The 27934-nt window shown below is 46.6% G+C and overlaps 2 protein-coding genes and 2 long non-coding RNA genes across 5 annotated transcripts; 2 read left to right on the top strand and 2 right to left on the bottom strand.

Annotated features, from left to right (window-relative positions):
- Window positions 1-878: 878 nt before the first annotated feature.
- LOC130198172 (BTB/POZ domain-containing protein KCTD1-like) lies at window positions 879-9032 on the bottom strand. Its single transcript, XM_056421295.1, is given in 6 exon segments — window positions 879-2104; window positions 4059-4364; window positions 5862-6006; window positions 6994-7068; window positions 7070-7170; window positions 7967-9032. Coding segments are annotated over 6 exon segments (1029 nt in total). The 5' UTR covers window positions 8207-9032; the 3' UTR covers window positions 879-1942.
- Window positions 7055-19197, top strand: LOC130198174 (uncharacterized). The gene is made up of 3 exons (XR_008832577.1): window positions 7055-7210; window positions 18821-18864; window positions 19037-19197. It is a non-coding gene; the product is annotated as an uncharacterized LOC130198174 (long non-coding RNA).
- LOC130198173 (uncharacterized) lies at window positions 8373-16809 on the top strand. Its single transcript, XR_008832576.1, has 2 exons — window positions 8373-8463; window positions 16370-16809. It is a non-coding gene; the product is annotated as an uncharacterized LOC130198173 (long non-coding RNA).
- A 2033-nt stretch (window positions 19198-21230) lies between the features above and the next one.
- aqp4 (aquaporin 4) lies at window positions 21231-26179 on the bottom strand. 2 transcript variants are annotated; one of them, XM_056421756.1, is made up of 6 exons: window positions 26106-26179; window positions 25149-25566; window positions 25055-25066; window positions 24325-24477; window positions 23523-23603; window positions 21231-22671 (listed from the first exon to the last, which is right to left on the bottom strand). In XM_056421756.1, exons 1-6 carry the CDS (start codon window positions 26177-26179, stop codon window positions 22420-22422), a joined length of 990 nt encoding a protein of 329 aa, XP_056277731.1. In that variant the 3' UTR covers window positions 21231-22419. The 2 variants fall into 2 exon arrangements, with proteins under 2 accessions (XP_056277731.1, XP_056277730.1); XM_056421755.1 differs by lacking the exon at window positions 26106-26179 and adding an exon at window positions 25954-26066 and having other exon boundaries at window positions 24325-24470; window positions 25048-25066.
- Between the last annotated feature and the right edge of the window lie 1755 nt (window positions 26180-27934).

A 27934-nucleotide genomic window follows, 5' to 3' on the forward strand; every position in this document is an offset into this window, starting at 1 on the left:
TGGGATTTATTTTTATTTTTTTCTTGTTTGAATTGTGCAAAAAATAAACAAATAAATAAATTCCCATCTTTTCATTACACTCCTGGAAAGAAAACGACCACGGATCTTGAGAAATATTCTCTAAAAATTACGTTTTTAATATTAATCAGGCAGTATTTTTGCTGAATTGAAATGATCAATACTGAGAATTTGTGTAAAATATATTTGAAAATCCATCGGCCATATTGCCTCTAACACTTGAATCCCGAGTTGAACTTATTTTAACTCAGCAAGCGAGAAGACTTTCTGCTGAGCGTTGATGTGTTTGATGCCTGCATGCGTGAATACTTTGATTTCTATGATTGAGAGCAAAGTGCTGCTGTGTACCACTCACAGTTGCACCTCTGGCCTGTGAGAATAACAGTCAGTCAAAAGGGAATCTAGGGCGAAGAGGCCTGAAAGGGAGACGTGTAGCATAAACCGCAGATAGCCAAAGAAAGTGGAGATTCTGCCAAAAGGGATGAAGACAAGACGACAGGGCTCCGTGTGGGATTTCACTTTGGATGTTGGCCCTGCAGGGATGTGTGGAAGCACAACTGACAGGACTTGCGCGGAGAAGTCGGCTCCATTCAATACAACTAAGTCAAGAATGCACCATGCAGTCACTGATGCACCAGCGTGAATCCTCCGAGGTGCAGCATCGCCGAGTTGAAGTTAGCATTGGAGAGCTAAAGACACATTACATTACATGTCACATAATGTACACGACGTGGCTTCCTGTTGCGGTCAGGGAATCTGGAGTTAGGATAGAGGCGGTGAATTCAGATTGTAATTACCATGTAACTACGTGTGATAGCGTTCCCTACAGCGATGTACAAACAGCCAACAAGACACCAAGACAACTTTAGTTGAGATTTATTTCACTTTTGTTCTTTTCTACATTCCTCTTTATTCAAATCTAGGGGGCGTAGGTTGGTCAGTCATGTTAGAAATACTTTATATATCCAACTTCATATCAATATGTGCTACAAGTAAAAGTGATCTTGGAGTGGGTGGTACAATAATCTGTTGAGTAACGTCTGAGGGGAACAAATGTGCTTTTAAAAGATTCAATGTAAAAAACACTAACACATACACAATGATAAAATGTACAGGTCATGACTATTATGAATATTATGATCCAATTCAATAATCCCAAAGGTAGCACATGGGGGCGAGTGGCTCATACTAGGCAAATGGTGCGAACTTATAATTTACTAAAGTATTTTCTTTACTGCGTACAGAATGGTCCGGCACGTTTTAATTTTGACGATGCTAATTTCAACTATTTCATGGCATAATCCAATTAAATAACTTTCATTAAAGTAAAAACAAACAAACAAGGAAAACACTTCATTGGTATCACAATATTCAACATCATGTTAATTGTGAAAAAAGATGATTTGTTTAAAACTAACTGTGTATGACAACTGAGACTTCTGTACTGTAAGCAACACATTAGTGACCTTTTTACAGCGAGGGGTAAAAACAGACTGAGCCAGTGAGACATCAAAATCAAATGCAAGATACTACGTGAGCAATAAACGCCTTTTTTAAATTTAAATGGCGATAATAGAAATCATATTCAACCTAATGTAGGCTCCAAGTTTTAAAACAAACTTTGTTTGGGGATCCAGCGTATATATATATAAATCCTTTATTAATTGGTTTATGGGGGCTCGACATTCATAAATGACCTTGCAATCTCAAACTTATCAAATGTCTTGTATCTTCTTATGGCAAAGAAATCTCCTGTTGCACCTCATTTAGTTATTTTTTATTCTCTCGATGGTTCTCAAGTTTAAGAAAACAAAAAACATCAACAAGGAAACGAAGAAAGAACAGAGTCCACAGAGCTCCGCAGCGTCGAGCTCTCGGCCGCCACGGGGAAAAAGTCTAGCGCCTCCTGCTGCCCGGGAGGCTTCTAGTCCAGCTGCTCCTGCTTTATCCTGTTTGAATTGGAGCCTCGCTGACTCGTCCTCCTCAGCTCCCTCCTCAGGACGTACTCGCTGAATTGGGACGAGTCCACGCCTCCGCCGCAGGAGCCGACTATCTCGAAGCCGCGTTGCTGGAGGCGCTCGAGAACCTGGATGAGGCGGAGTGAAGGTGTCAGTGGAAAATACACGTGAGCATCTCTCATCGGGTCGTGCGTATCGTCACTGCCACCGCTAATGTCACCTCCGACCTTTTTTGGTTTTAGAGAGCACAGAATCATCCCGAAGAACTCTTTCAGTTGTGCGCTGCAGAGTTCGAGCCCTGGAAACGGCTTCGGGCCTGAGCTGCACCGTACGGCCTGCGACGGGAATTCGGATGAGACTTCCACGAAAACCAACCAAGAGCCTCTCGTTGTGCCTCCTGACTCATTTTCATTGGTTTTTCGGCTGTCCGTGTGTGTGTTTGTCTCCCTGTGTGTGTGTGTGTGTGTGTGTAGCTGTTCCTGATCTCGCAGCCTCGCAGCCATCTACAGACGTGCCCGGGGCGGGCTGGAGGATCACATTCCAATGAAGAGGCCCCAGGGAGCTCTGAGGCTTTCTCTCTGCCACTTGGCTCAGTGTGGGCCGCTCGGCAAAAAAAAAAACCCTCTCCCCATTTCTCCCTCAGCCCCCCAGGCCCAAAGCCTCCGCCAAAACTACAAAGGTCCCTCTACCGCTGGCAGCTCTCTGCCCCCCCTCCCCCCTTCCTTCTCTCAAACCCCCCGCCCTGCCTCCATTAGCCGCAGATACAGCATCCACCGCCGGCGTGCTTTAATAACCAAACAGGATTATGGGCCGTGCCTGGGGACAACCTGCCAGGGAGCATGCTCGCTCTCTTGCTCGCTCTCCACGACTCACACACTTCTGTGTGTGTGCGTGTGTGTGTTTTTTTTCTTTGACTTCCACAGATGGAGACACAGTCCAAAATCATTGTGAAATCTTTTTAAATATGCCCCTCCTCCATCGCTTATTGATGCGTATCTGAGCATATCAGCATCAATGAATGAGTATAATATCAATACATAACCAGGGGAATACAATATTGCCAAATACATGCTGGTGAATTTAACCCATTTTACTTGGTGTCGAAGTTTTCTTATTTAAGTTCTGTTTTAGCCTCGTGAGGATGGATTTACTCAGAACTCATTAGGCCTATGAAAGGAATCTTATCAAATCCTTCAATACCGCAAATAACTTCACATCTTTGGATTATTAAAGACTTCAAGCCGTAGTTTTGCTCACCTAGAAATCAAAACATTCCAAAGTCCGTAAAAGTCTAAATCGAGACAACAGCAAATATGAACTTCATATGGCAAGAAAACTTCTCTAACTTTGCTTTATTGTGGCGGAGAACCACGAGCCTGCAAATCCTCTAAGAATTGCCGGTATTAAAGTGCATCTGCGTGAGTCTTGTCCTATTGTTTGGTGAGAAATAATTTCAAAATGTCCGCCGAAGTGTTTCACTCCATCCGGAATTGCCCACTTCCTCTTCCTGTTTGCCAAGATCCCAACTCAGCTGCATCATTCCCGTGACTCTCAACTTATTTCCTGTCCCTTCTGTGCAGGTCGGCTCCGATGCCCGTTTAAAACAATCGCAATGACTTCTGGATTTGGCTGCATGTGTTTTTCCCCCACGTGGAACCCGGAGGCCGACTGGGTGGGATGAGGACCGAACCACGAGCGCTGCAAAGGGGCGGGCGCTATGAAAGCTGACCGTCCACCGGCTCCGGAGCCCAAGTCCAAATCAATATTCTGATCGGATCACAGAAAAGTAAACATCGTGATAAACTTCTGTAACGATCCTTTGAAGAACTCATCAAAGAGCTCATTTTTTCCCAGGCGGTTCTTGTGACTCAATTAGATGTTTAAAAAGATACGATTTTGCAATCAGACATCACTAAAATTCTAAAAGTCGACAGCAGATGAACAAATCATCCCCTCGGTCAACGCCTCGGGCATATAAGTGATTGTAAGAATATAGAGAAGCGTACTTTAAAAACTTTGTGTGTGTGTACTGCATTGACGAATGCGCAGATTAAAAGGCGATAGCCCGCCGGCCCCCCTCACCTGGACAGAGTTGAGGTGGCAGTACCCGTTGAGTGGGAAGCGGATGACGTGCGTGGAGTCGTGGTTCCAGCCGGCGTTGACAGAGTTGCACATGACGTCGCCGATCTCCGGGAACACGTCTTCGATCAGGGCCTTGTCGCCGCTGAGCGTGATCCTCTCGCCCAGGTCGGGCGCCACGCGCACCACCAAGCACTCGCAGGGGCGCGACACGCGGCTCAGCTCCTGGTCCTGGCGCCAGCTCTCCAGCTCGGCCAGCATGGGCTGCAGCTGGAAGTACCGCGCCTCCTCGTACAGCAGGCTGTAGTCCTGTGGGAGACGGGGCACGAGCGTTGACATCGTGGGATATCGTGGGCGCTATACGTAGTCGCGTTGGTGACCACTCCACCGGGTCACGTGACCCGTTGAGTCATCGCTGACAAGCGTATGTAAAGAGCACGCTCTGTGATGTAATCAGGTATTTACTGTCTCCTGGAAGACTGAAGTGAATATGTCCAAATAATAAAATAATTATAAAAGGTTTACATTTTTATATCATTTCAAATTAAGTGACTTTCTTTAATTTTTTTAAAATACATTTTTCGTAACACATAGAAATATTTACTAAATAATAACAGAGAAGTAAGCAACTCATGCTGGGTCATAACAACACTATGAGGGTTGTGATTAGCAACCACTTTTCTACATACTTTGTCTTTTGTCAGAATCATTAATATGTAATATATATATATATAAAAGGCATCCTAGTTTAACTTAGTGTCCCAATAGCCCATAATCTCTTCTGTTTATTGATAATTGTGTTTACACAAGGCTTGGTAATTGCCTCCAGCAATACCCCCCCCCCCCATATATTTGATATATATTGTACACAGATACTTCCCATGTATTTTAATGCAGACTAAACTGAACACGGTGAGGCCGAAGCCTAAATGCATTCTTGCTAGAGAGCAGACGTTATAGAAATACAGAATAATTTCATCAGTTTACATTTGGGATTTTCTTCCTAATATACACCCAACACCAAAAAAAGGGGCTGCAAAGGAGTAAAAAAAAAATTGTGAACAAGCAATAAACCCAGGAGAAGGCATCATTCAGCAAAAATTACAAAAGACCCGTATCAGAGGAGATGCAGTGTGACGCGCAACACGGGGTCGCGTGGGGTGAAGGAGCGGATCCTTTACCCGAAGGACTGCGGGGCCTCAAATCTCACCACGCTCACGTTATCTCAAACAACCTGCTGGATGCGAACGTGACCTCGTGTTGAACTTGAGCCTGTCTTTTGTCTTTGCTTATTTTGGCTGACGTACTTTGCAGTGATTGAGTCACACTGTGGACAGTCCATCAGATAATGTGGTTATTTGTTTTCCTCCCGGGGCAAGTGAAGTAATTACTGACTAAATGACACATAAGAGTAATAAAGAAAGGGGGAGGAGGAAGTGTAGGGGGGGGGGAGATAAAAAGAAGGAATGCTAATATGTCACATACAGTGAAACTCAACCTAGATGGACACTTGGCTTCAGAACACAGAGCGCCACATGGGCGCCGCGGCGTTGATGTAGTTGCCTCGATGCCGGCTTATTAACTCCCTCACATATCTCAAAAGAATCTTTCGGCCACCGACAGCCGGAGGGGCCCCGAAACGGCACCTTGTGATGAGTAGATGCGTTACGATTGAGCAACGGTCGGCCCCTCGTACTTTGACTCGAGTGCCCGGGCGACCGAAAGGCCCGAGCGTTCATTGTGTGAGCTGTAGACTGCTGACTGGCTGATGGGACTTTAAGGTTTCTAGGACGCACAGCCACTCACTTTGAAGTCGTCTGGGATGAGGAGCTTGGACGTCCTGAGGAAGTTGAGAATGTAGCGGAACATGTGTCCATCCCTGTCAATGAAGTAGTGCTGCTTCAGGCTGTCCAGGACTATAGGCTCTGTGCCATCAAAGAGACGGCCGATTCTACCCACGGAGAAGAGGGGGGAGGGGGGGAGGCATAGAGGGATGGAGGGAGGAAGAGGGGGACAGCATGTCAACATAAACAATCTCACATGGCTTGATATATGCACAGGTTGTGAACTCGTATTATGCGTTATAGATACACTGCTCTCCTCGGCTCGTGTTGTTTGAGTCGAGAGAAAGAGAGAGAAAATAATAATAAGTGTGAAGCGAGAGTGCAAAGGGACTCAATAATTTTCTCAAGCTCCGAAATGTTTTTTTCACACCTTCGCACAGACGCGTATACACGTTACCGAGCTCGAGAACACGCGTGAAGGAAGAAAGGAAGAATAAAAAGGAAAGGGTAAAGGAAGGAAAGAAAGAAATAAAGAGATGGAAAAAAACCGAGGTGCTCTGAAAAGGTCAGGGCCAGCTGGTGGCTGGCTGCCCGAGGCAGGGTGCCAGTCACCCTCGGGCCCGGGCTCGGAGCGACAGCGCGGCCCCCCAGCCTCCAGATGGCCCCCATGCCCTTTGGCCCTTTACTGCTGCTGTGACATCTGTCAGAATAACCCAGTCGCTTTTGTCTGCATTCGGCACTCCTACAAATTGTTTACCGCCCCCAAAATAAATGTGGGCTTCACGGAAAAAAACACCAGGAAACGGTGATTCTACGAGCGGCTGAATCCCAAAAGCTGATTTCGTCGGAGAGAAGGAGAAAACATTTCGTTTCGTACTCCGCCAAAGTGCACCCGTGAGACATTTCAGTGATCTGACGAGCTGTGACATGTGACTGTTTCATGTCACCGGATGACATTAAACATTAAACAGGATGATGACATGCTGACGCCGAGACATCTGGCTTGAAAAGAAGACGCTGAATCTCTCTGCAATCTCCTTCCCTGTTTCAGGCTGAGTACCAGACACAATAATTCAATACCAGAACCCCTCCCCCCATCTCCCCCTCCCAAAAAAAAGCCTCCATACTTAAAACACATGGTAGAGCAGACTTACCGGGATTCGGGGAATTTTGTCAAGGTGGCCAGACTGCTGGTGTACATGTGCCCGCCCACATCGATGTGCACGGGCGTTGGACTTGGTGAGCTGCGCGGCGGTTGGGATGCCCTGGTTGCTCAAGGGAGACACCGGTGATCGAGTGATCATGGGCCGGGACATGCTGGAGCGATGATCCTGTGGAACGCGGCACAAAGGGGAGAAAACGTAAACGCGGGTAAGATGTGTTGGATTCAAAAACACCCGCAGCGTAGGGGACGGGATCATTCATATTTAGGGAATTAAAACATTTTAACAAAAAAAAAAGATTTTTTTTTTTTACATTTCTGTAAAATAACACACACTCCTTAGTAAGTGTGTAAGAACACTTTCATCTCTGCAAGTTAGAGCAGCCTGACCTTGACCTGGATGTTGCCAAAAATCCACGAGCACCCGCTCCTGCGGGCCATTATCTCCAAAACCAAATTAGTTTGGGGCATCAATCTCGTGGAAATGAGCAATAATGGCTCTTGATTTGAACACTGTAATAGGATTTGGAGGGGGGGGGGGGTTGCCTGTTAACCTACAAACACCATTAGGAGACAATGCCTGAGTGGCTCTGAGAGGAGATTCACTTCTGCTAAAGTTTAGAGACTGAAGCTGGAAGAAGAAGAACAAAAATAGCAGCCTGTCAGTCTGTGACACCTCCGTCTCTGAGGATGGAGAAACATTTCCTGAGAAGGGGAGCAGGAAAGGGGAGGGTGGGGGGGAGGATAGGGGGAGGGGGGGGGGGGGGTGCGTGCGTGCGTGCTATTCAAACAACGCGACAATAGTGCGCACTCTACATTTAAGGACAGCAGGAAGACAATAAACCCCGCGTCTGTCTGCCCCGCGTCCTCCAGCAAAAAAGCAAGCGTGATTTCTACTTTTTTTTCTCTCCCTCCCCCACCCGTCCTCCACACTTCCCACACGGAATCGGACTTTACGCGTTTACCTGCGGCGGCATCACATGGTTCGGAGAGGAGGTCAACGAGTGGTCGTTTTGCTTGAGAGACGCCGCGTGGACCGGCTCTCCTCTCCCCGCGTACATGAGCGACGGCTCCCGGCACTCCGCCGCTCGCATCGGCAGCCGTTTGTGCGCCGCCGCGTGCACTGACTCGTCCGCGGAACTGATTGGACGCGGTCGCTTCCTCGCTTTCTGATGCGTAAGGTCCATGATGTCCGTCTCGTCCATGGCGGCGCGCGCGGGCGTTCGGGGCGCCGGAGAGAGAGAGAGAGACGCGGTGGGCTGTTTTCAGACGCGCCTTGCAGAACGCGGAAAGGCGAGAGAGAGAGAGAAAGAGAGAGAGAGAGAGCACCGGGGGGAGAGCGGCGCCGAGGCTGTCACACGGAGCTGCTGCCTCGCAATGGCTGGGAGAAGGCAAAGCCCCCGACAACATTAGCATCGGAGAGCCTGCGGCTCTTCTGGGCTGTCGCTGTTTTCAGCTGCAGGTAGGCTATGAGTGTCGCATTTTCGGAATAAAACAAATCCTTCCCAACACACGCGCGCACACACGCACATGCCACTAAATAAAAGAAGGGATCGTCTATGTATACCCGTCACATTTGGCCTTTGCTCTTTCGCCGCGGTGTTTATTCCACCGCCCTCCTCAGCAGCAGGTCAAGTCGACACGACAGACCCACAAAGTCCAAAGTTCAGTGAAAACAACAATAACAATAACAACAACAAAAAACACCCGAGTGGTGACCCACCCACTCAAGTGCCCCCTGTGACACCCTCCCCCCACGAACGCACACGAGCACCTGCCTGATCATAATCTTCCCAAAAGCAGCCAGTGAGATCATTTCCAGTTGCCCGGAATGCATAAATACTCTTTTTCATCATTGGTGAAGGATATGAATAATAACTTAATAACTCAAGTGACCTCTGTGAGGAGACATCATGTAGACAGCAGCCTGTCCCTCACAGAACACTTGGAGGGATGCACCCTGGGCTTTGGGTATCTGCCGGTACCGAGTAGTGTTTAATCGATAAGCTATGCCCCTACACTTTGTTTTAACTTTTTAAAACAAAATGTAGCACATAAATATATATTTATATATATTATATATATACATATATATATAAACACACATATCTATATATCTATATATACATATATATATATACACATATATATATATATAAACACACATATATATATATTTATACATATAAACACACATATATATATATTTATATATATTGACTGAATTGTTATTTGTCATAATAATGGTGTCCGATACCAGATCAGATATCAGCATCGGTGCTTCTCTAACCTCTGGATGAGTTTCTCATCAGCTACCACACCTGACAAATACCAGCGGTCCCGTATGGTGACCGCGGTGTGTAAAGCTGACCACATCAGCATTGCGAAAACACCGCCGCTAATGACATCATGGCGTATTAAAACCAGACCACAACATGTCCAATCGCTGTTAAAAGTATACTGCCACAGCACTCTCCTGGGCTGTATCCCCCCCCTTTCCTCCCCACACAAATACAGGGAACCCACCATTTTTTAATAACATTCAAATTCAAATTAATTAGTTCAACCACTGGCCTTAAAACATCCACGTTCCTGCTTCTCATTGGCAGCTTGAGTTTCACACCTAGATACCCAATTAGCAATTAAGCTTGCCTTTGAGTGCAGGCCTCCAATGCGGTGTGTGATCCCGGTCTGATTTGCATGCGGCTTGTGCACGCGCTGATAAGCGCAGGCAGCAGCCATACATAGTTTTAAAATTCAACTCCAGAATCCCTCGCAGAAGGCAAAGGGGCCTGCGGGGCGAAAGAGAGAGAAATCACATGGCTGCTCTTCAAAAGGGGACCTGTGTAAGGCAGCCGGCAAAGTGCGTGGGATCACACTCAGAATGCAGGTAATTTGTTCCCTGACTAATTTGTGGAGATGATGGTGTGTATGTGTGTGTGTGTGTGTGTGTGTGTGTGTGTGTGCCCGTGGAGAGTAAGTTCTGAAAACAGCTTGGTTGGAATTGGATTTCCTCAAAGCCTTGTCATCGCAAAGGTGGATTGAGTGTAAAATCTGGAAGGCATTATGGAAAATTGCAGGGGAGAGAGAGAGAGAGAGAAGAGCGAGAGAGTGACAGAAAGACGGGTGTTTTTTTCTGGTGGGTGGGAAGGTGGAGGATGAGGAGGGTGAGGGGGGGGGGCAGGGGGGAACAGGCTCCTTTATCACAAAATCATTCGGAGTTGTTTTGTGAAGTGAAGATGCAGCGCGTCGCCGACCTTTCTCCCGGGCGGACGTTTTTCGAGGTTTTCCAAAAGGTCACCGCGTCCTCAACCAACCCGATCCATCATCGTGATGGGTGCACCCCCCCCCCCCCCCCTCCGTGTTCGAGAAGCAAACCCGCTTCCACGCCGCCATTTTTACTTTTTTTGCTTACTTGTTGCCATTTTGTTCGCGTGCCCCCCTAAAAAGTTTCCAGACCTTCGCGGCGCGAGTCGTGAAAAAGAAAACGCGGAGAGAATGTGCCGGTTCACCCGGCTCGCGTCGTTCCGTCACGCCGCAGTACGCTCAAACTAATCTAAAACAGGCACGGTGCATCAAAGCCCGGAGTATTTAGCTGCTCCAGTTACTCCCGTTGTTGTTTTCTCCCCCCTGATCACCGTCTTTCAGTCTTTCTATGCAAAACCACCGTGTTAACATCTCCTCATACACGAGAGCTCGGCGAGCATCGGGAGCTACGCGGCGGCGCATTACCCGCCGAGTGCCTCCGCCGCTGTTGCGAAAATCAAAAGGGCCGTGTTGGGATCAACATCGGCGGCAAACTAGCTCACCGTTTTCCATCCCACAATGCAGCTCTTGAGTGTTTTGACATATCGCACAAGACACAATTAGCATTTCAGATCGGAGCATTAACATTTCAGTCGGAGGCAGGCAGACTGCTATTTACATAATCTGGATGGGTTGTTTCTGCTTTGTCGCCCCGAGGCCGTTCGTTTCAAATGTCCACACGCAGACAAACCGCAGACTGCTGTGGATTCACTTCAGTCGTTGCCGGCTGTAAAGGTAACACAGAGAACAACAACAACAACAACAACAAGAGAAACAAGCCGGTAGGGTACAGGCTGTCGTAGGCGAGTCCTCTGGGGGATTGTCGGGGGCCGGTTGTCAGCATCACCGTGGGTTGTATTGGGCATTACACGCTGTGGAGCAATACCACATCTGGGAGGAATTTAGTGTTGTACACGCGAGACAAAATGTCAGACATTTACCTAAGTGCACTATTTCGACGGGTACAGAGCTGTGCAAACATCTGCGGTTTGCATCAGGTTAATCTCACGAGTCACGACTGCGGGCGTGAATGTACATTCCCTCAAATCGCAGCGACGCCATTCGCTCTGGAAGTTTGCGGTGACACAAACTAAAATGTAATAATAAATGCTGAATGTGTTCAGCGTGCAGATACTTTGGCGTTTAGAGAAAAGGGGGGGGGGGGGCAGAGGTTGCCTTCTGCCTACAGCGTAAAAAAGGAGAGAAAAGAAGTTACCAGAGGAAAGAGACCTCGCTGACCTGCTCCCGAGCTGGGAGAAGTGTGATTTTCTGGATAAACCGCTTCACAGCGCTGGAATAAGTGGGAAGTGAAATGTGGGGAAATACTCGTGGGCGATGCCTCCGGATGGTGGTCACCCAATCTGAGTCCCACAGAACCAACAATGTCGCAGAACTCGAGCCAGTTTGATGACAATGGCTTCGAGGCATCCAAGCTCAGTTTTAGATTTAGCATCCAGTTGCATTACATCGCGCTCCGGAGACACACAACCAAACCCCCCCCCCCCCCCCCCCCCTTGAGTTTTGTTACGAGCAGACCCCCTTCAACACAACTCTTTGTGGAGTTGCTGTAGTAGTGCATCAGCATGACATCACAGATGAGGAAGTGTGATCAGTGCTCGGTTGCTGAGGGCGTTTGGAGACAGTGGTGCGTGTTCACAGACAGAAATGTCCCGGGGCACAGGAGTGGCGGAGCCATAATATTAAATATAACAACAGCATTTCTCTCCAAGGGGCTCCAATTTAACGAGTAAAGCGCCTCTAACTGGGAACTGAGATGTGGACTAACTGACTTGCTTTGTAAATGTGTGTGTTCTAGCAGTCTGTCTGTTGAGCAGCACTGGGGAACAGATGCTCAGATGATGTACTACATATCCCCCCCCCCCCAAAAGGTGATTTTGTTATTACAGCGCCACCAAGTGATCAGTCCTGACAACCCAAAGTCTCAATCTTTTTTGTTGTTGTCGAGCGCTCTCTGAAAGTATTGCCTTCCACCGCAGGAGACCTGAACTTAGAGGGTCTTGTTTCAATGTCCTTCGGACTCTCCTCCTCCCTGCAGCACAGTGACACATATAAATACACCAAATGCATCCTATTGTTTTTGTTCGGGATGTGAGCTATACATTCACACAATAAACTTTATGCACCTTAGTATGTGTTCATGTATACAGCACATGATCCCTGTGGGTCCAGATTATTACTTGGTAAACTATATTTGCCGATTCGCCGTCGGACCTCGGAGTTGATTACGCGCGGCGCGGTCAGAGAGACCCGAGAGGGGAGGACGCAATTCGTCACTATATTTGTGTCACCGTTTACATCATGATCAGTATCTCAACACGACCACGGGTCTGTATTAAAAAGGACGATTCACAGGTTCTTCATCGACGTGTCTAAAAAAGGTACATCCTGTTTTACGGAATACAAAAAAAAACAAAAACGCCCGCGGCAAAATTACTCCACAATGGCGTCTTTCATGAGAAGATCTGGGACAGCCAGGAAATGGAACTGCCTCACGACAAAACCGACTCGAACAATAAATACAAATTCCCTCTACGAAAGCGAGAAAACGCGGGTTTCAGTAAGTTATGGAGCAAGTTTGAAGAGCAAAAGCGAACCCGGAGACACAGCGATGTGTTCCGGGGCTGAAACGCGCCAGGAGCGAGTTCACACGGCGGACCAGGAGAGTGTTTGCTCGACAAGATCGCAGTCTAACCCGCTGCTGGTGTCAAAGCACATGTAGCAAACACTCCGCTATCACTGCCACGCGCATACATGTGTACAGTTACCAGGGAACAATAGTCAGGAAGTGGTGAAATGTTTTTTTTATTAAACAACTGTACCGCTCGGATCGCTTGGCACATGCGTAAAAGCTGCTGCGCCTCAACGTCCCAGTCCACCCAGCCTCGGAAATAATAGCAAACCAAATAAATCTCCGCTTACCTGATACATAGGGAAGCATAAAGTATCTTTTTGGGCACCTTTTTTCCCTCCGATTTGGCCCACGAGCTGCTTCTCTTCCTACAGCAGTGAGAAATGCAATAGCTTGGCTAAGGTAGACAGAACAAAATACAGAGAATACTTGCTCCAGGGCTCCGAAACCCCTCAAGGCAAAGATCAGGATACAATTAGCTCATGTCTCTGCCCCAGTCTAAACCAATCCAAAGAATACAAAACTCCCCGCAAAGGAAGAGATCACAGCAGCAGCACCTCAGTCTTTTGTTGAGTTTATGTTTAAAAATATATAAATCAAATAAAGAAATCTTTTTTTCTTCTTCTTCTTCTTCTTCTGCTTTTACAACACCCTCACTCCTCCTGCCTCCAACTTGCCTATTGCCTCCCTCTCGCAGAGAAGCTGATTTTAATCGTTATGATTAGTTTTGATGTAACGTTGCCCCGGGCGATTGCTACAAATGGATGGAGTGTTTCTTTGCCAGGGAGGAAAAGCAGCAGATGATGATAATTATATAGATTGTTGGTGGAGTCCTTTGATTTTTTCTTTTCTTCTCCCCCCCCCCCCACACCACCACCACCACCCCTCCCACCTTACCTCCGTAACATCTACTCTATCTGGTGTGCTTCTTCCACACACACGCCATCCACGCTGCATACAACTTGTTGATTAGCCCGGAATCAACTTATTAATTTAACGGAATGCAGTTAATGAAATTCTCCTCTTCCTCTTGCAATCGTCTCAGTCTCTTTTCCTCCCCTTTGGACATCCTCCAATAGGACGTGGCCGACGCACAAATAAGCACTCGCAGCTCGCCTTGCCCCAATCAAGTCTGGATCAGCGCCCCGGGCTGATGTGCGAGCTCATTTCAAATGTTCACCCATGCCTGATTTCGGGAAGATTGAGGCACTTCTTAGGCTTTTAGATTTTCTTGGGGGAGCGCAGTCAGCAAAAGGAAGTGCGCGTTTAGAGGCATTCCTTGTGTGAACATACATGAGTATTCTGTCTTGAGTCAAGAGTGCTATTTTGCGCCACAATTGACAGTGATTTCTTTACAACCTCAACATGTTCTCCCCGCTCAGCGAGGCTTGGATTTACCCGCACCAGCGCCCCCTAGTGTCCAGAAAAGCCAACTTTCTTCTTTTTCTTCTTCCCTTTTTTCATTCCTTTGAACAGCAGTTTATGAGAGAAAATCAATGTTGCCATGTTATTGTAATGTCATCCAACGTTGGAAAGCAGAGGGGCAAAAAAGAATGCAGTGGCAACATCCATTGGAAAATAAATATTTACAAACAGGCAGGAGCATTTTCATGCTCATCCAAGTTTGAGCTCAAGTTCAGTGGAATGAGAACGCCACGTCAGGCGATGCAGGCGAGCTACAAACAAAAGTGTTTTCCAGTCCTCCTCATCAAAAGAGTTTTTTTTCCTCTCCCCCCTTTCTCGCAGCATCTTTTGTCGATGATAAACAGAAACACTTTTTTGGGGAAAGGCCAGCTCTCTCTTTCCTGTCTGATCCAAGGGCCATTAAAGTTTCCACTTTTTGACCAGCACGTCCCACGGGAAAACAAACACAGGATTAAAGCGTTACAATGAAGTTATTTGCCCCGGAGGGTACTGGCAGGCGCACGATACACCAACCCCGACTATCATCCCACACACACACACACACACACACACACACACACATATGCGCACACACATTGTTATGCCATTAGTCTGGTCTTAGCCTTCGTCCCCGGGCCTTAACATCCCATGCGTTATCCATTCTGCTCACAACCGGACTCCATTCATAATGGCATCCCCTCACTTCAGTATTCAAAAATATCCATCCCATGTTGCTGAAGCTAACCAGTGGAGCTCTTTGGCTACGTGTGGTGTTTGATACCCCTCCGAAAAGAAGCCCAGAACAGAGCCAATGGTTCTAAAGCCGCTGTTGACGGGCCGTACTCTGCTGGGATCTAGACCGCGCCGCTGCAGCGGGAACAGCAGGCGAGCGTTAGCCGGCTGCACCGAGTTCTGGAGGGCAAACGGTCCAGATTGGTTGCAGATGTGAGTTTGCTCCAAACAGGAACAAAAAGGGCCTTGCCTTGATGACATCATCGGAATATCAATGCAGAGAGGGATCCTGGGAAAAGTTCTTGCACGCCGGCTGCAATTTGTGTTCCTGCCACAACTTAAACAATTTATAAAAACTGTACGCAACACATTCTTCCTCTGACGGATGAAAAGTAGAAATACTACAGCACACGCACTCTCTCCATAGCCACTGCATTGTCTCCACCTGCAGCTTCACGACCCGCAGCTTCACGACCCGCAGCTTATGGTGTGAGCAAACATTGAAGATTGAAGTGCAACGGACACCACGACGTCCGTCCGCTGACCTCTTGACCTTTCGGCATTTATCCCGTACATGTCGCTAAAGGGGCGGCTGAGCTGAACATTTCACACATTTTAAAGGAGACGTGTCAAGCTCATTTCCAGGTTCATGCGTAGGTTTTTTCTTCTCTCTCCATAGAGAACAGGTTTACATGCTTGTTATGTTTATTGTTCTCATGCCGTGTGTCTGAATAAACCGGATTCACCCTCCGCCTGACAAAGTTTTAGCACATTTTCAGTGGAATTGCGTTGCTAGGTAACAGCCGGGCTCCATGTTTGCTTCCTGTCAGCTGATGTCATTCACACAGACACACACTGCAGCCGAACATCAAGCAACCTATATGCATATTGATAGTTAATGAACAAACAATCTCTATTATGATCAGATTCACGTAGAATACGAGCAGCTGGGCGCCGTGGCGGGATGACTCCTCCTTCTTTTAGAGCCTCCTTGCTGGAATTAAACTCTTTATCATTGAGAAGATTGACGTTTAAAAATGTGATATGTTCTGTATATTTAAGGGCGTAGGTTTGGTCTCAGCATTGGAAGGGACACTGCTAGATATTGTGCACAATTATTCATTAACAGGCAATTAAAATTAATGAAATATTGTTGGGGACAATTATATCTTTCCCAAAACGTTGGTTGTGACTAGTCCCTATTGTCACGAATTCCCCACCTTCCTAGTTAAATTCATCCTGCTTACACGTTTAATTAACTCTCCTGTCGTTCCAGATCCTGTTCTCCTCACCTGATTGTCCCTCATTACCTTCACCTGGTCCTCACGCCCTTCTCACCTGTCTCTGATCACCTCGTTAGTCCCTCATTCCCTTCACCTGGTCCTCACGCCCTTCTCACCTGCCTCTGATCACCTCGTTAGTCCCTCGTTCTCTTCACCTGGTCCTCACGCCCTTCTCACCTGCAGCCCATCCCCTCATTAGTCCCTCACTATTTAGCTCCCTCACTTCCACTTGTCCTCTGCCAGATTGTCTTGTGTGTCACTGGCAAACCTTCCAGCGTTATTAGAGTTTATTCCTGACCCGCCTGTTACGACCCTGTTTGCCTGTTAACCCGACTCAAGATTTTGCCTGCCCCTTTTTTGGATTTGTTGCCCTGTTGGACTGACTACCTGGTTTTGACCCTGCCTGAAACATACAGTAAACTGCCTCCTCCTGCATTCCTGTGTTTGTCGTGCTTTTGGGTTCAAGTACCTGTAACCCTTACACCTATGGACCATATGCAAACCTACGCCCGTGTGTATACTGTATCGTTGTAATATTACAACTGGTAAGAAATCCAGAGGGCTCGTTTCAAGGCTCAGTTTCTGAATACGAGCTTTGTGTATTTCTGAGCATTTTGATACTTTCACAGTATTTATATAGCACTTAGACCTGCGTTATGAAAACCTCACTTTTTACAATCTAGAGGCACTTTAAGGACTGAAAGGAAAAGTTCTGTTTCACCATTATTAATGTAAAAATAACACCTCCTAGACTTCTGGATGTGTGTTTTTGATATGAGCAACGATCCTGGCTGGTTCTTTATGGCCCTCAGTATTAATGTCAGATAATATCTAAGCGGCTAACACCCGCGAGCAACCGACCGACTGGCATCGCCTCTCCCAGTCCTCGCAAACCAGTCGCTGTGCACTGGGGGAGATGTTGGCATCGCCTCAGACCATGTTCATACCTGCTGCCGCTCCCGCCACACCCCTCTAATGGCCTCCGGTTGTGTAAGAGAGTGGGGGCGGAAAAGAGCCTGACGTCAGCCCTGCAGCGCTCCATAGCCAGAACGGCTCATCAAATATTGTCTTTGGCACAACGACATTTCTCTCCGGAGGACGACGCCGTCGCTGCAACGTGGTCCGAGTCGTACAGCGTCGAGCGCGGCTGAGCGTTGCCGAGGGTGATCACATGACAGAGGAGCTCCTTTGTGCTGCGCGGTGGCAGCAGACCGTTCCCCGTGTCTCTGTTCATGCTTTACCCCAGAGAAATTTGAATAAAAACTCTGTGGAGCTGTGCATGTACATGTTTCTGACTCACTGTTGCAATGTGGTTATTACAGAGTACAAAGCGAGGATGGCACACACGCACACACACGTCAGAGTCGATTCTGCTCACAAAGTAGTGTCAGTTTCCTATCTGGCAAAAGTGATCACGAATCAAGATTTTAGAAGTCAAGCTCCAACTAGGAACAGATGAAGGACCCCCGTCGTACGGCGAAGCTCGTAGGTCCCAAATCCAGCCACCCCACCCGCAGTGGGCCGAGGAGTCGATGACGCGACCACGAGGGGAAGAGAGACAAGAGGAGGGGGCTGCCTGGGTAATGCTGAGAGGCTCTAATAAAATGTAATCCTATTATATGGTTCCCACTAGAGGGCAACAATAATAAAGGTTTCCCTAATAACACGAGCAGACCAAACCCAAATGGAAAACAGCTCCTCCGGTCAAGTCCCGCACTTGTACATATATCCTCTCATTAACCCGATCGCTGTTGGGCCACATTACACCGACAGGCCTTCGAGATTCCGCCCAGCGATGGCGCGGCAAGAGTTAAGTCAAACAAATGTGTTTCATCAAACTGCAGTTTGGGCTCCTCTGCATAAAGGAATGGAGGGCGTGTGGGGGTGGAGGGTGGAGGGGGGGGGGGAGTGAGGGAATGCGTGCGGGGTGGGAAGCAGAGCCCCGAGGAAACCAATCAGAAGCTCTCTCCACCCGCCCTTCCTGTGTCAAAGCCACCGGGGTCTCAGGTGTGCGTTACATTCCCTAATACCTCCCAAACCTGATTGTTTGTGTTGGAGTCGTCAGAGTTTTGAAAATTTGCATTCTGGAAAATGATAGTTCCATCATTGGTAAACAAAATCACAGGCGAGGAGCACCAGGAGTCAAGAGATAAGACCAGATAGCTTCGCCAACCGCCACGTGACGATGAAGTGGAACGCTTCCTCGTGGGCCGAACGCAATATTACTTTGTAGGGAAATTACAGAAAAAGCTTGAAGTGTCATTTAATCCGCTTCTTGATAAACTCTATGCGTATGAACAGCGGGGGTGACTTTCTTTGACTAATATATATAATATAACTACAAACGGCAACCTCCCTGCTGGTAAACAACCAATAAAAAGAAGCACAAACTCTCATATTTATATGATTTGATAATGTAATGAATGAGTTATTCTGCTTCTTAGCTATCTGGCACCAATGCAGTGGAATATTCATCAGAAGTGACAAGGTGAGTGAGAATATCAATCATATTCTCAAGACAGCTGGAGTTATTAAGTGAGCCAATGTAACAGTATTACAAAACCCAGAATAACAAAGTTATTCCTCTCTCTCTCTCTCTGCATATGTGTATGTCTGTGTGTGTGTGTGTGTGTGTGTGTGTGTGTTTACGTGTCTGACAGCATCAGAGAGAGAGAGTGTCGCATGCCTTCCTGTTCCTGTACCACCCTCCAACCCCAGAGCCGCAGACTCAAGGCAGTTTCCAGAATCAAACAATTTCACGCAGCTATTGGAGGAGGAAATGAACTGAGCCCAGAGCAATAATAAAATTATACAAATGTTATTACAGACTCGCCTGCTACTGTCCTACTTTAATTCAAATGTGGGCACTCCAGGCGGTGCTGGTGGCAGAGACCTTCCTGAATAAATCAACATTAGCTTACGTCTAAATTATTAAGGAAGTGGGAGACTTTCTTGTTTATAGTATGAATAATTAAACAAGTGTTTAACGCTGTTTTTCTTCACGAATCCCCAAATATTAATTGCTAATGATCTTTAAGGTGTGTGTTTTATCTTTTTGCCCCTTCTGTTGTGTGCTGGGAATTGAAAATCTGAATTTACAAGCGCCGAGGAATCTGCCTGTGCTCGCTCCGATAAGCATGAGATGCACTTTGAGATATACTTTTCCCGCATATGATGTGCAAATGAAGCCCCGGTCGTGACAATGTTCCCGCCATATAGATATTGTCGGTAATGGCGGCGACTGGGGATGTACATGATGAATAATGGAGGCCGCCACTGAAGGCCGTGCATGCGTTATCAGCATCTCGCTGATGTTATAACAAACAGACAGAAAGTGTTGCTCCATCACTTGCTGTCACTTTTTATTAAAGCTTTTTCTTTTCTAATCGTGGAGTGTGCAGCAAGTCTGTTGGAACGTTGGTCAACACACAGGGAGGACATCGTTGTCTGATGTCGTTTTGGGGTGGATTTGAATCAATGTTTCAACAATGTCGTGCTGTGCACGCTACACGCGAACACTTCTCCTCTCCATCGCCGATGTGGAATGCAGAACGGAGTCACATTTAAAATCCGGCGGGGGAGCGCTCTCCTCACCTGCCTTCCCGCTATTTAATCTTCAGATGAGCAAAAGGCCAATAAATCCACAGAGAGCCAGCACATTCCCCATCAGGTATCCCAGGAGGAAATAGTCAATGCATGAAGCGTGGCATTTATCTTTTCATTTATTTGGACCGTAAAGATGATTGAGGGGATGGGAAAAGGGCGCTGGCCTCGAGCCACTGAAGCCACTGAAGCCGTGAGGGATGCATGGCGGCCGACCTGCAGCAGGTAAAGCGTACGCCGCTGAGAAAACCACTGAAGTCCATTTTTCAACTCCAGTTCGTTTACATTTCGCACTGCGAGATTAAGAGGTACAGCTTTTTTTATGAAGAAAAGTAATGAGATGCAGCTTGAGTGAAAATACAACATTGTAAAAATCTGAAGAATAGGAAGATTTAAAAAAAGTATTTTTGTATGAGCTCAGGCTAATGTTCAATTACATGGTTCTTGTTATAGGGCTATGCAACACTTAATCCTCCTGTCTAGTTCTGAATTAATGGGCTGGACCAATTTCAAATGTAATATTGCTCAGACATTTGATGAATACTGACTGGTCCCCATGTTGGCAGAGCAACCTGCACAACCAAGGCTCGTGGGTGCCCTCCCCTGGAGAAAAACAGATGGGAGCGTCACTGCCCTGGCGATGATTCCCCATGTGGCCAGTGGGTGGTGCTGTTGACACACATAAAGGCTGCACTTCCATGGGTTGAGAGGTGAGAGGAGAGAGGTAGTCTGTGTAGCTGTAAAAAAAACTATTTTGATTTACTCTCTGAGTCATGGTGGCATTCTAGCTCTGCAAACGCATGTTAGAAAACCTCAGTTGATGAAGCGAGATCGGCGGGGCGGATCATTTCCTCCACCGTACAGGAGAGGGGAAAAAAAAGATTGAATTGCACCTGCTCTTATACAAAAGGAAATAAAGAGCAGACATAACGGATCACTTCTATTTCGAAAGCACAAAGTGGTATCATTTCCTGTGCTCTCTGCTGATGGAATGAGATTACACAGAGCTATTCTCAGAGACTTAACTCACAAGGAACACACATCCTGGACATGTATCTGGCCATGGGGAGACATCATCTGAAGGTAGATGAGCCGATCCATCATCGATCTGAAGCCTCTCCCTCTCCCCCAGAGCCTGGCTCCTACCAACGTAAACAAGAGAAAAGCCTCATCGTCATAACTCACTCATAAATTGATGATTATGTGGTGCACCGATTGCTTGTTTCTAAACATATACCCATAACGCATTGATAATGACTTAGACAAACTTTATTATTATCACAAGTTAATAGCGTTTACATTATCTTAGTGTTTGCATTTCGTGAGCATAATACGAGCAAAAATGCTAAAATCAAGACTTAAACAACAACACTTAAAAATACAGCAAATCATACAAAGATATACATAATGTGTTACATCACAGGTGTCAAATACAAGGCCCGCGGGCCGGATCAGGCCCACCACTTCATTTCATGTGTCCCCTGACGGCTTGACAGACACATGATCACCTTTTCTTAAAGAAATTAAAAAATATATATATATTTCCTGTGCTTTTATTTTGAAAGGTACATTACATGGATTCATGTTATAATATTAGATACATTTTCTTATGTACAATATTTCTACCCTCAAATAAACAATACTAAAATGCAAAGGGAGTTATTTAACAATATGTTCGGGTAGTTTATACTTTTATGTCTTCAGTTACACCGGCCCTTTAAGAGGGCGGCCATGATGCCGATCTGGCCCACGGTGAAGATGAGTTTGACACGTACGTGTTACATGATCTAAATCTAGATGTATAAAATAAAAACCGAAATATTACAATGTTTACTACTTAGAAAAAATAAAATGTTTTTGTGCTATCAACAAACAACAAAATAGTGGAGAGACTTCCACAGAGACCATGTCTCCGTGTCCATGAACTGGTTCCCTGACCAATGCACTGAAAATTGAGAGTGTGACACAACTCTGGTGATAACGCTTGTCAGAGCTGAACTCACTTTGCTTGGGACCTTAATGTGCTTCATGACGACGAGGACATTCCCTCCTGTCATTGTACACGCAGCGACAGTGATCCAAAAATAACAAGCCTGCTTTTTTTCTTCTTCATTTCTCCAATTCAGCGTGATGCTCCCCACATCATTTCTTGACCCCGCACATATTCCCCTCACGCGATGTGCAGTCGCTCTGCAGTGTGCGTCCCCAACAACACTGCTGCGGGGAGGGAGGGGCCCCGGGGCGAGTATTGAACAGGTTATTGCGATTGAGCCGTAACATCATATTATCTTCATGACAACGTGAGTAAATCTGCCGCGATGCCTCATGGACATAAATCCTATTCTGCTTTGGGGGCGGGGGCAAGCTCGAGATGGACGCTCCGAAGTCGGATTGTCATTCTGCTCTACAGATTGGTCTCAATTTCCAGTGCACGTGATAGTCATACTGAAGACAGCACTTCTCCCGCCGAGTCCTTGAAAGGACCCTTTTTCTCGGCCCTCTCCAGATCGATGCTGTGGATGAATCCCGGCTTGATGTCAATGTCCTCTGTCTCCACCTCCCGGTATTTCCCCGACGGGTCCTTCTGGAAGACCTGCTGCAGCCGCTTCTTCATCTCAGGGTCAGGGCAGTACAGGTACTCATACAGGGCAGCAGCGAGGATGGCCCCCAGCATGGGTCCCACCCAGTACACCTGGACCATGAAGAGAAACACACACACAACACCATGATTAGTCTGCCGGTGACTGGTGGGAGATGTTTTCTCACTGTCCGCAACACGCAGCACTGACATCTCGACCGAAACCGTCAAACTGCCCCGCTGGGTTCGGCTACACGTCTCTAAAAAGGGTCAAGCCTAATCAGAGACAGGTAGATCAGTGTCTGCGGGATCCAGCATTTGCCTCCATGAGAGCACACTCGTGAATATGATACCAGTGACAGCTACTGACAGTGTTATACCCAAGCATATCACCCAATACACACACACACATTGACACCATACTCTCTGCAAATAGCTCAGTGGAAATAATTGCCAGGATATAAAAATTCAGCGCTAATGCTATTTTACAGCTCTTTCAGTGACATCTCATGATGTAGCTGGAGGATAAAATGCTGTGCATTTGTGATTCTTGCCATTTCTCTTGTTGGACGCAGTCAAAACTATTCGAGGGTCACGTGTCCGACTCTGAACCCCATCTCCAGATTTTCTGCGTGCATTTTCCCGATATAAGCTAAAGACCACTCTGATGGTATTTTTAGGCGACAGCTGTTTTTACTGTTCTGGCAATGGCGCTGAAAATGTGACCTTACCGGGTTTCAGCGCGGCAGGCACTCGCCGCCTTCAGGACGTTATCATCAGCTACTACAAATGATTTCAGGGCATTTGGACCGCGGTACCATTGTAGGCCTATAACATTTGAACCAGTGCCAGAGAGTGCTAAATCACAAGTCAGTCAAACGCGGCCAGCCGCTGTAGCGAGGTGGTATTTTAGCCATGCAAACTCCTCGAATCCAGATCCTCCTATTACTTAAAGTATCTCTTACCCAGTGGTTCTCGAAGTTAAGTGTGACCACAGCAGGCCCAAAGGATCGCGCAGGGTTCATGCTGGCTCCTGTGTAAGGGATCTACAGAGGACACATAGCGGTGTTTTCAGTTAATACGTCACATCATCACCAGATATATGTCTTCAGGTATAATGCATGTCTTACTTTGACTTATAGAACATGTTGTGTACTGAAAAAGTACATCAAATGCAACTCCTGATGGATGCGTTTGCTGGAGAGACCCAGGGAGAAATCCGTGGAGCGGTGCATGAGATAACATCTATTTCCCTGTGCATTCATTTAGCTCCGCAGGGCTCAGGGAGCCCCCGGGAGATTGGTTGCTATGCGATGGCAGCCTCCAATAAAGATGTGCATGTGGGTGTGATTCAGTGAGAAGCGTGCAATATCACACGCAGAGGACGCTTTGATGCACCTGCTCTTTCTCAGGATGCACCGGGGCTCCGGCTTTCCGTGCAGTCGGAGCTCGTCGTCTTCTTTAACGCGGCGTGTTGAATTTCATTCAAGGTGGAGATGAATCTTTCAATCAGGGTTGTGGGGATTGGGAGAGCATGGGTAGATAGGGTTGTGGAAGGTTGTTGAAGTTGATGTGTTGTAGTTTTGATTTTATTGTTTGAATATAAATGTGCTGTCAGTAGTTCATTGTTTCTACGTGACCCAGTTGGCCGCCGTCTTGCTCGAGACAAGCGTGAGAATCGCTGCTGTAAATATTCGCCCATGCCTTCTTCAACCCAACTGTAATTTCATATCGATCTCTGAACTAACTCAATGGAAGGTCACTTACTGCAAATAAGTGGCCGATAGCTACAGCAAAGCCGATTGAGAGGCTGGCAGAGCCTCCGAGGTCCGTGCGTTTGGGATCACTGGTGGCGAAGATGGTGAAGACCAGTTCGAAGGTGATGAGGATCTCCACGAGCAGCCCGTACCCCACAGAGATTCAATTCAATTCAATTCAGTTTATTTGTATAGCCCAATTTCACAAATTACAAATTTGTCTCGGAGTGCTTTACAATCTGTACACATAGACATCCCTGCCCCAAAACCTCACATCGGACCAGGAAAAACTCCCAAATAACCCTTCAGGGGGAAAAAAAGGGAAGAAACCTGGAGGAGAGCAATAGAGGAGGATCCCTCTCCAGGATGGACAGATGCAATAGATGTAATGTGTACAGAAGGACAGATTTAGAGTTAAAATACATTCAATGAATATGACAGAGTGTATGAATAGTTCATAGTAGGCATATTCCACGATGGAGACCTCCACGATCCATCAGGCAGATGGCGGTGGGGAGGAGGAGTGGGCGGAGTCTCAACAGTGGGCGGAGTCTCAACAGGACAGTGGCGTAGTCATGAGCAGGAATTCCACGACCCAGACGATCCATCAGGCAGATAGGATCTATGCCGTCTCATAGGGTCCGATGACCCCATGAGACGTGAAGTCAAAAGGACTCCGGGGAGAAAGCAGAGTTAGTAACGTGTGATTGAGAGATGAAAATTCATCCTTAAGGAGAGATGTTGGAGTTCACCTTGAAAACAGAAGAACGTCTCGGATGTTAAGAAGACTTACCGTCGACACAAGGAAGACTGTGTCGCTGGTCAGATTCCTACCGTGGTGACACCGAAGGACCCTCTGACAGCGGCAGGTGTGATGATGTAGAGGATCATGGCTCCTGTTATAGCTCCCATGCACTGAGCCACCACATAGAACACGGCCTTAGCCAGGCTCAGCTTTCTAGTCACAACCATAGCTGCGGTGACCGCGGGGTTAATGTGTCCACCGCTGATATGACCAAAACACTGCACCATGGTGGCGATGCTCAGCCCAAAGCACAGGGAGATAAGGACGAGGTCAGCCGGGCGAGGCGTCTCCTCGCCCGCACTCCAGTCGATGGTGGAGCCCAGACCGAGAAGGACAAAGATCAGAGTGGCCAGGTATTCTCCAGACACAGCCCTCCAGAAGTCCTTGGTCCAGACGCCTTTAAATGCCACCATTATGCTCGGACAGTTAGACGGGGAGAAGAACCTCCTGGCAAAAAGAATAATGAGCAAAATGATTAGCCTACTTGTATATTCCTGGTGTGTGCAGGCGGATGGAAATGTACTGAACCCTATCAGCACGGCTGCCTCCGGGCACAACATTTAGAACTCCACTTGGGATTTAAGCCGGTGACTTTCCATCACAAAATGCTATACAGAGCATTCTTTAAACATTGTGCACAGGGGCAAATGATCACACTCACTGTCAAAGCATACAACGCTTAATTGCTGTCACTCCTTTAACTTTGACTGTTATTGTCACAGAGTACAGTCCTGATAATCTGATACCGTGCGTCCAGAACAGTGTTGAAACTGAAGTGTCGGCAAAAATAAATCCAAGTCAACACTGATAACTTCTCAAAAAGCTGAAACTCACCAAATGCAATCACGTGCTCTCCCTCTCCCTGTCCCCGCCGTGTGTGATGTGTTCTCATTCATAAGTCTCGGTGAGTTATTCAACCAGCAGAGGCATCGCTCCCTTGATCACATCTAAAAGTTGAAGTGGCTGTGTGACCCAGTGGCACTTACAGGAAAGCAGCAGGCGGTGCGAGAGCAGGTCTGTCACACGAACATGATCCACACATTGTGCCCCGGGATTGCATCAAGCAGCTTTATTAAGTTACTAGCCGGGGCATCACCTCACGGGAATTAAACCGCCTGCACAGGGGGAGGAGTCATGAGATTCGCTCGCTCTGCAAACAGTTGCACTGTTGCACAAAGTGCGACCGCAGCGTGACTCAGTCAGCCTCAGCATCTCAGTCCTATCGGAGCTTTGAAAAAAACAGCTGGTGAGCAAAATATTTACAAAAACCACTGCACGCTAAAGTATTCAAAAAGTATTATTATTGTAATATCATAGGACATGCAAGATGTGTTCAAAGTCAGCGGTGGATAAATAAAAATAAAAAACTAATTAATGTATCAGTATTTCCATTTGATCCTATCAGAGGACATTGAGCTTTAACCTTATACTTATCACATTTCTTTGACAGCTAATATTTTATTTTTTCATATGAAACATATCATCATCTTCTAAATGATGCAGGGAAGAGTTCAACAACATAAACCTCTTTAAGGCACCACGCTAAATGACAAGCACGTTTACTATTGCAGCTAATTCCTTTGTTTTCATGGGATTGTAGTTCTTCTATTTGCAATTAAGTTTTTATTATTTTTTAGGATTGCTTCTTTTACACACACACACATACTATCGTCCCCTTACACCTTAACCAGTAGGATCAAAGGAGTGATGTCAACACAGTTTAGGTTTGGAGGCTGTGTATCAGTCCTTGAAACCATGAACCGTGACATTAGGGAAGGGTTGATTGTTCCATGATAAGCCTCAAGGAAGAAACAATACTTATTTGGTATGAACAGAGAGTTAATAAATGATCTTTATGGGAATTAAATAGCTCAGAAAAGATCCGCTGTAACAGTAATGCAGCTATAACAGTAGTCTAGCTATAGCTAGCCTGTAACAGTATAATATCGGACCCTGTATACAGTATAGGTGTAGCTGTGCAGTGGCGGGCCGTCCGGGCCTTCTAAGCCTTCTCGGAAGGCCTAAACATAATTACAAAGTTATAGCTATTTTATCATTTAAAAAAGTTAAGAAGTCACCACAGTTATTAACACAAGAAACACGGCAACTTTATCTTTTTCTGTCTGCTCCTTCACAATAAAAGCCCCACACCGGAACAGTGGTGACCTAATATCTTACATTAGGTTGTTCAGCTGTAGTAAGACGGCATTGAAGGCCTAGGTAGAAAATGCACGGCCCGCCACTAGCTGTATAATAGGTAAGCTGTACAGTATAAAAGATGGACATGTTTAATAGCTGTAACAATTAGCTGTGGCTGTAATATGTGTATCTGTAACATTACTGTATCTGTAAGAGTGTAACAGTGTAATATGTGTATCTGTAACAGTGTAATAGCTTTAAATCTCAGAGTGCTGTAGCTGTAGCCTTAACAGTACAATACTTTGGGTGCCCCTCTAATATTGAGCTTCTGCAGACATGTGAAAAGCTATATGACTTATATTGTAGAAATTCCCGTGTTTTCATTGGTCGGCAGTGAACATTTGAGGCCATGCTTCTCACAAAATCCTTAGAGACTTATCTCCTTCTTTTTTTATGTGGGGAAATATATCTGCAGCTACTTCATGAAAAAAAGAGTCGAAAGTGTGAGAGCTGCCAGACTGAAACTATTTTGGGCAGAAGCACTTTTTTCTTCTTCTCCTTCTTCTTTTACATAAAGCTGCACTCCCCCTGCAGGCAAATAAGGCAACACTGGCCGATGTGCTCAGGAGTTTATGAAGGGAGAGCAACGAGAACCCAATGCAAATGTCCAGTATGT

The sequence above is a fragment of the Pseudoliparis swirei genome, chromosome 8 (assembly GCF_029220125.1).
Source record: "Pseudoliparis swirei isolate HS2019 ecotype Mariana Trench chromosome 8, NWPU_hadal_v1, whole genome shotgun sequence".
Classification (NCBI taxonomy): Eukaryota; Metazoa; Chordata; class Actinopteri; order Perciformes; family Liparidae; genus Pseudoliparis; species Pseudoliparis swirei.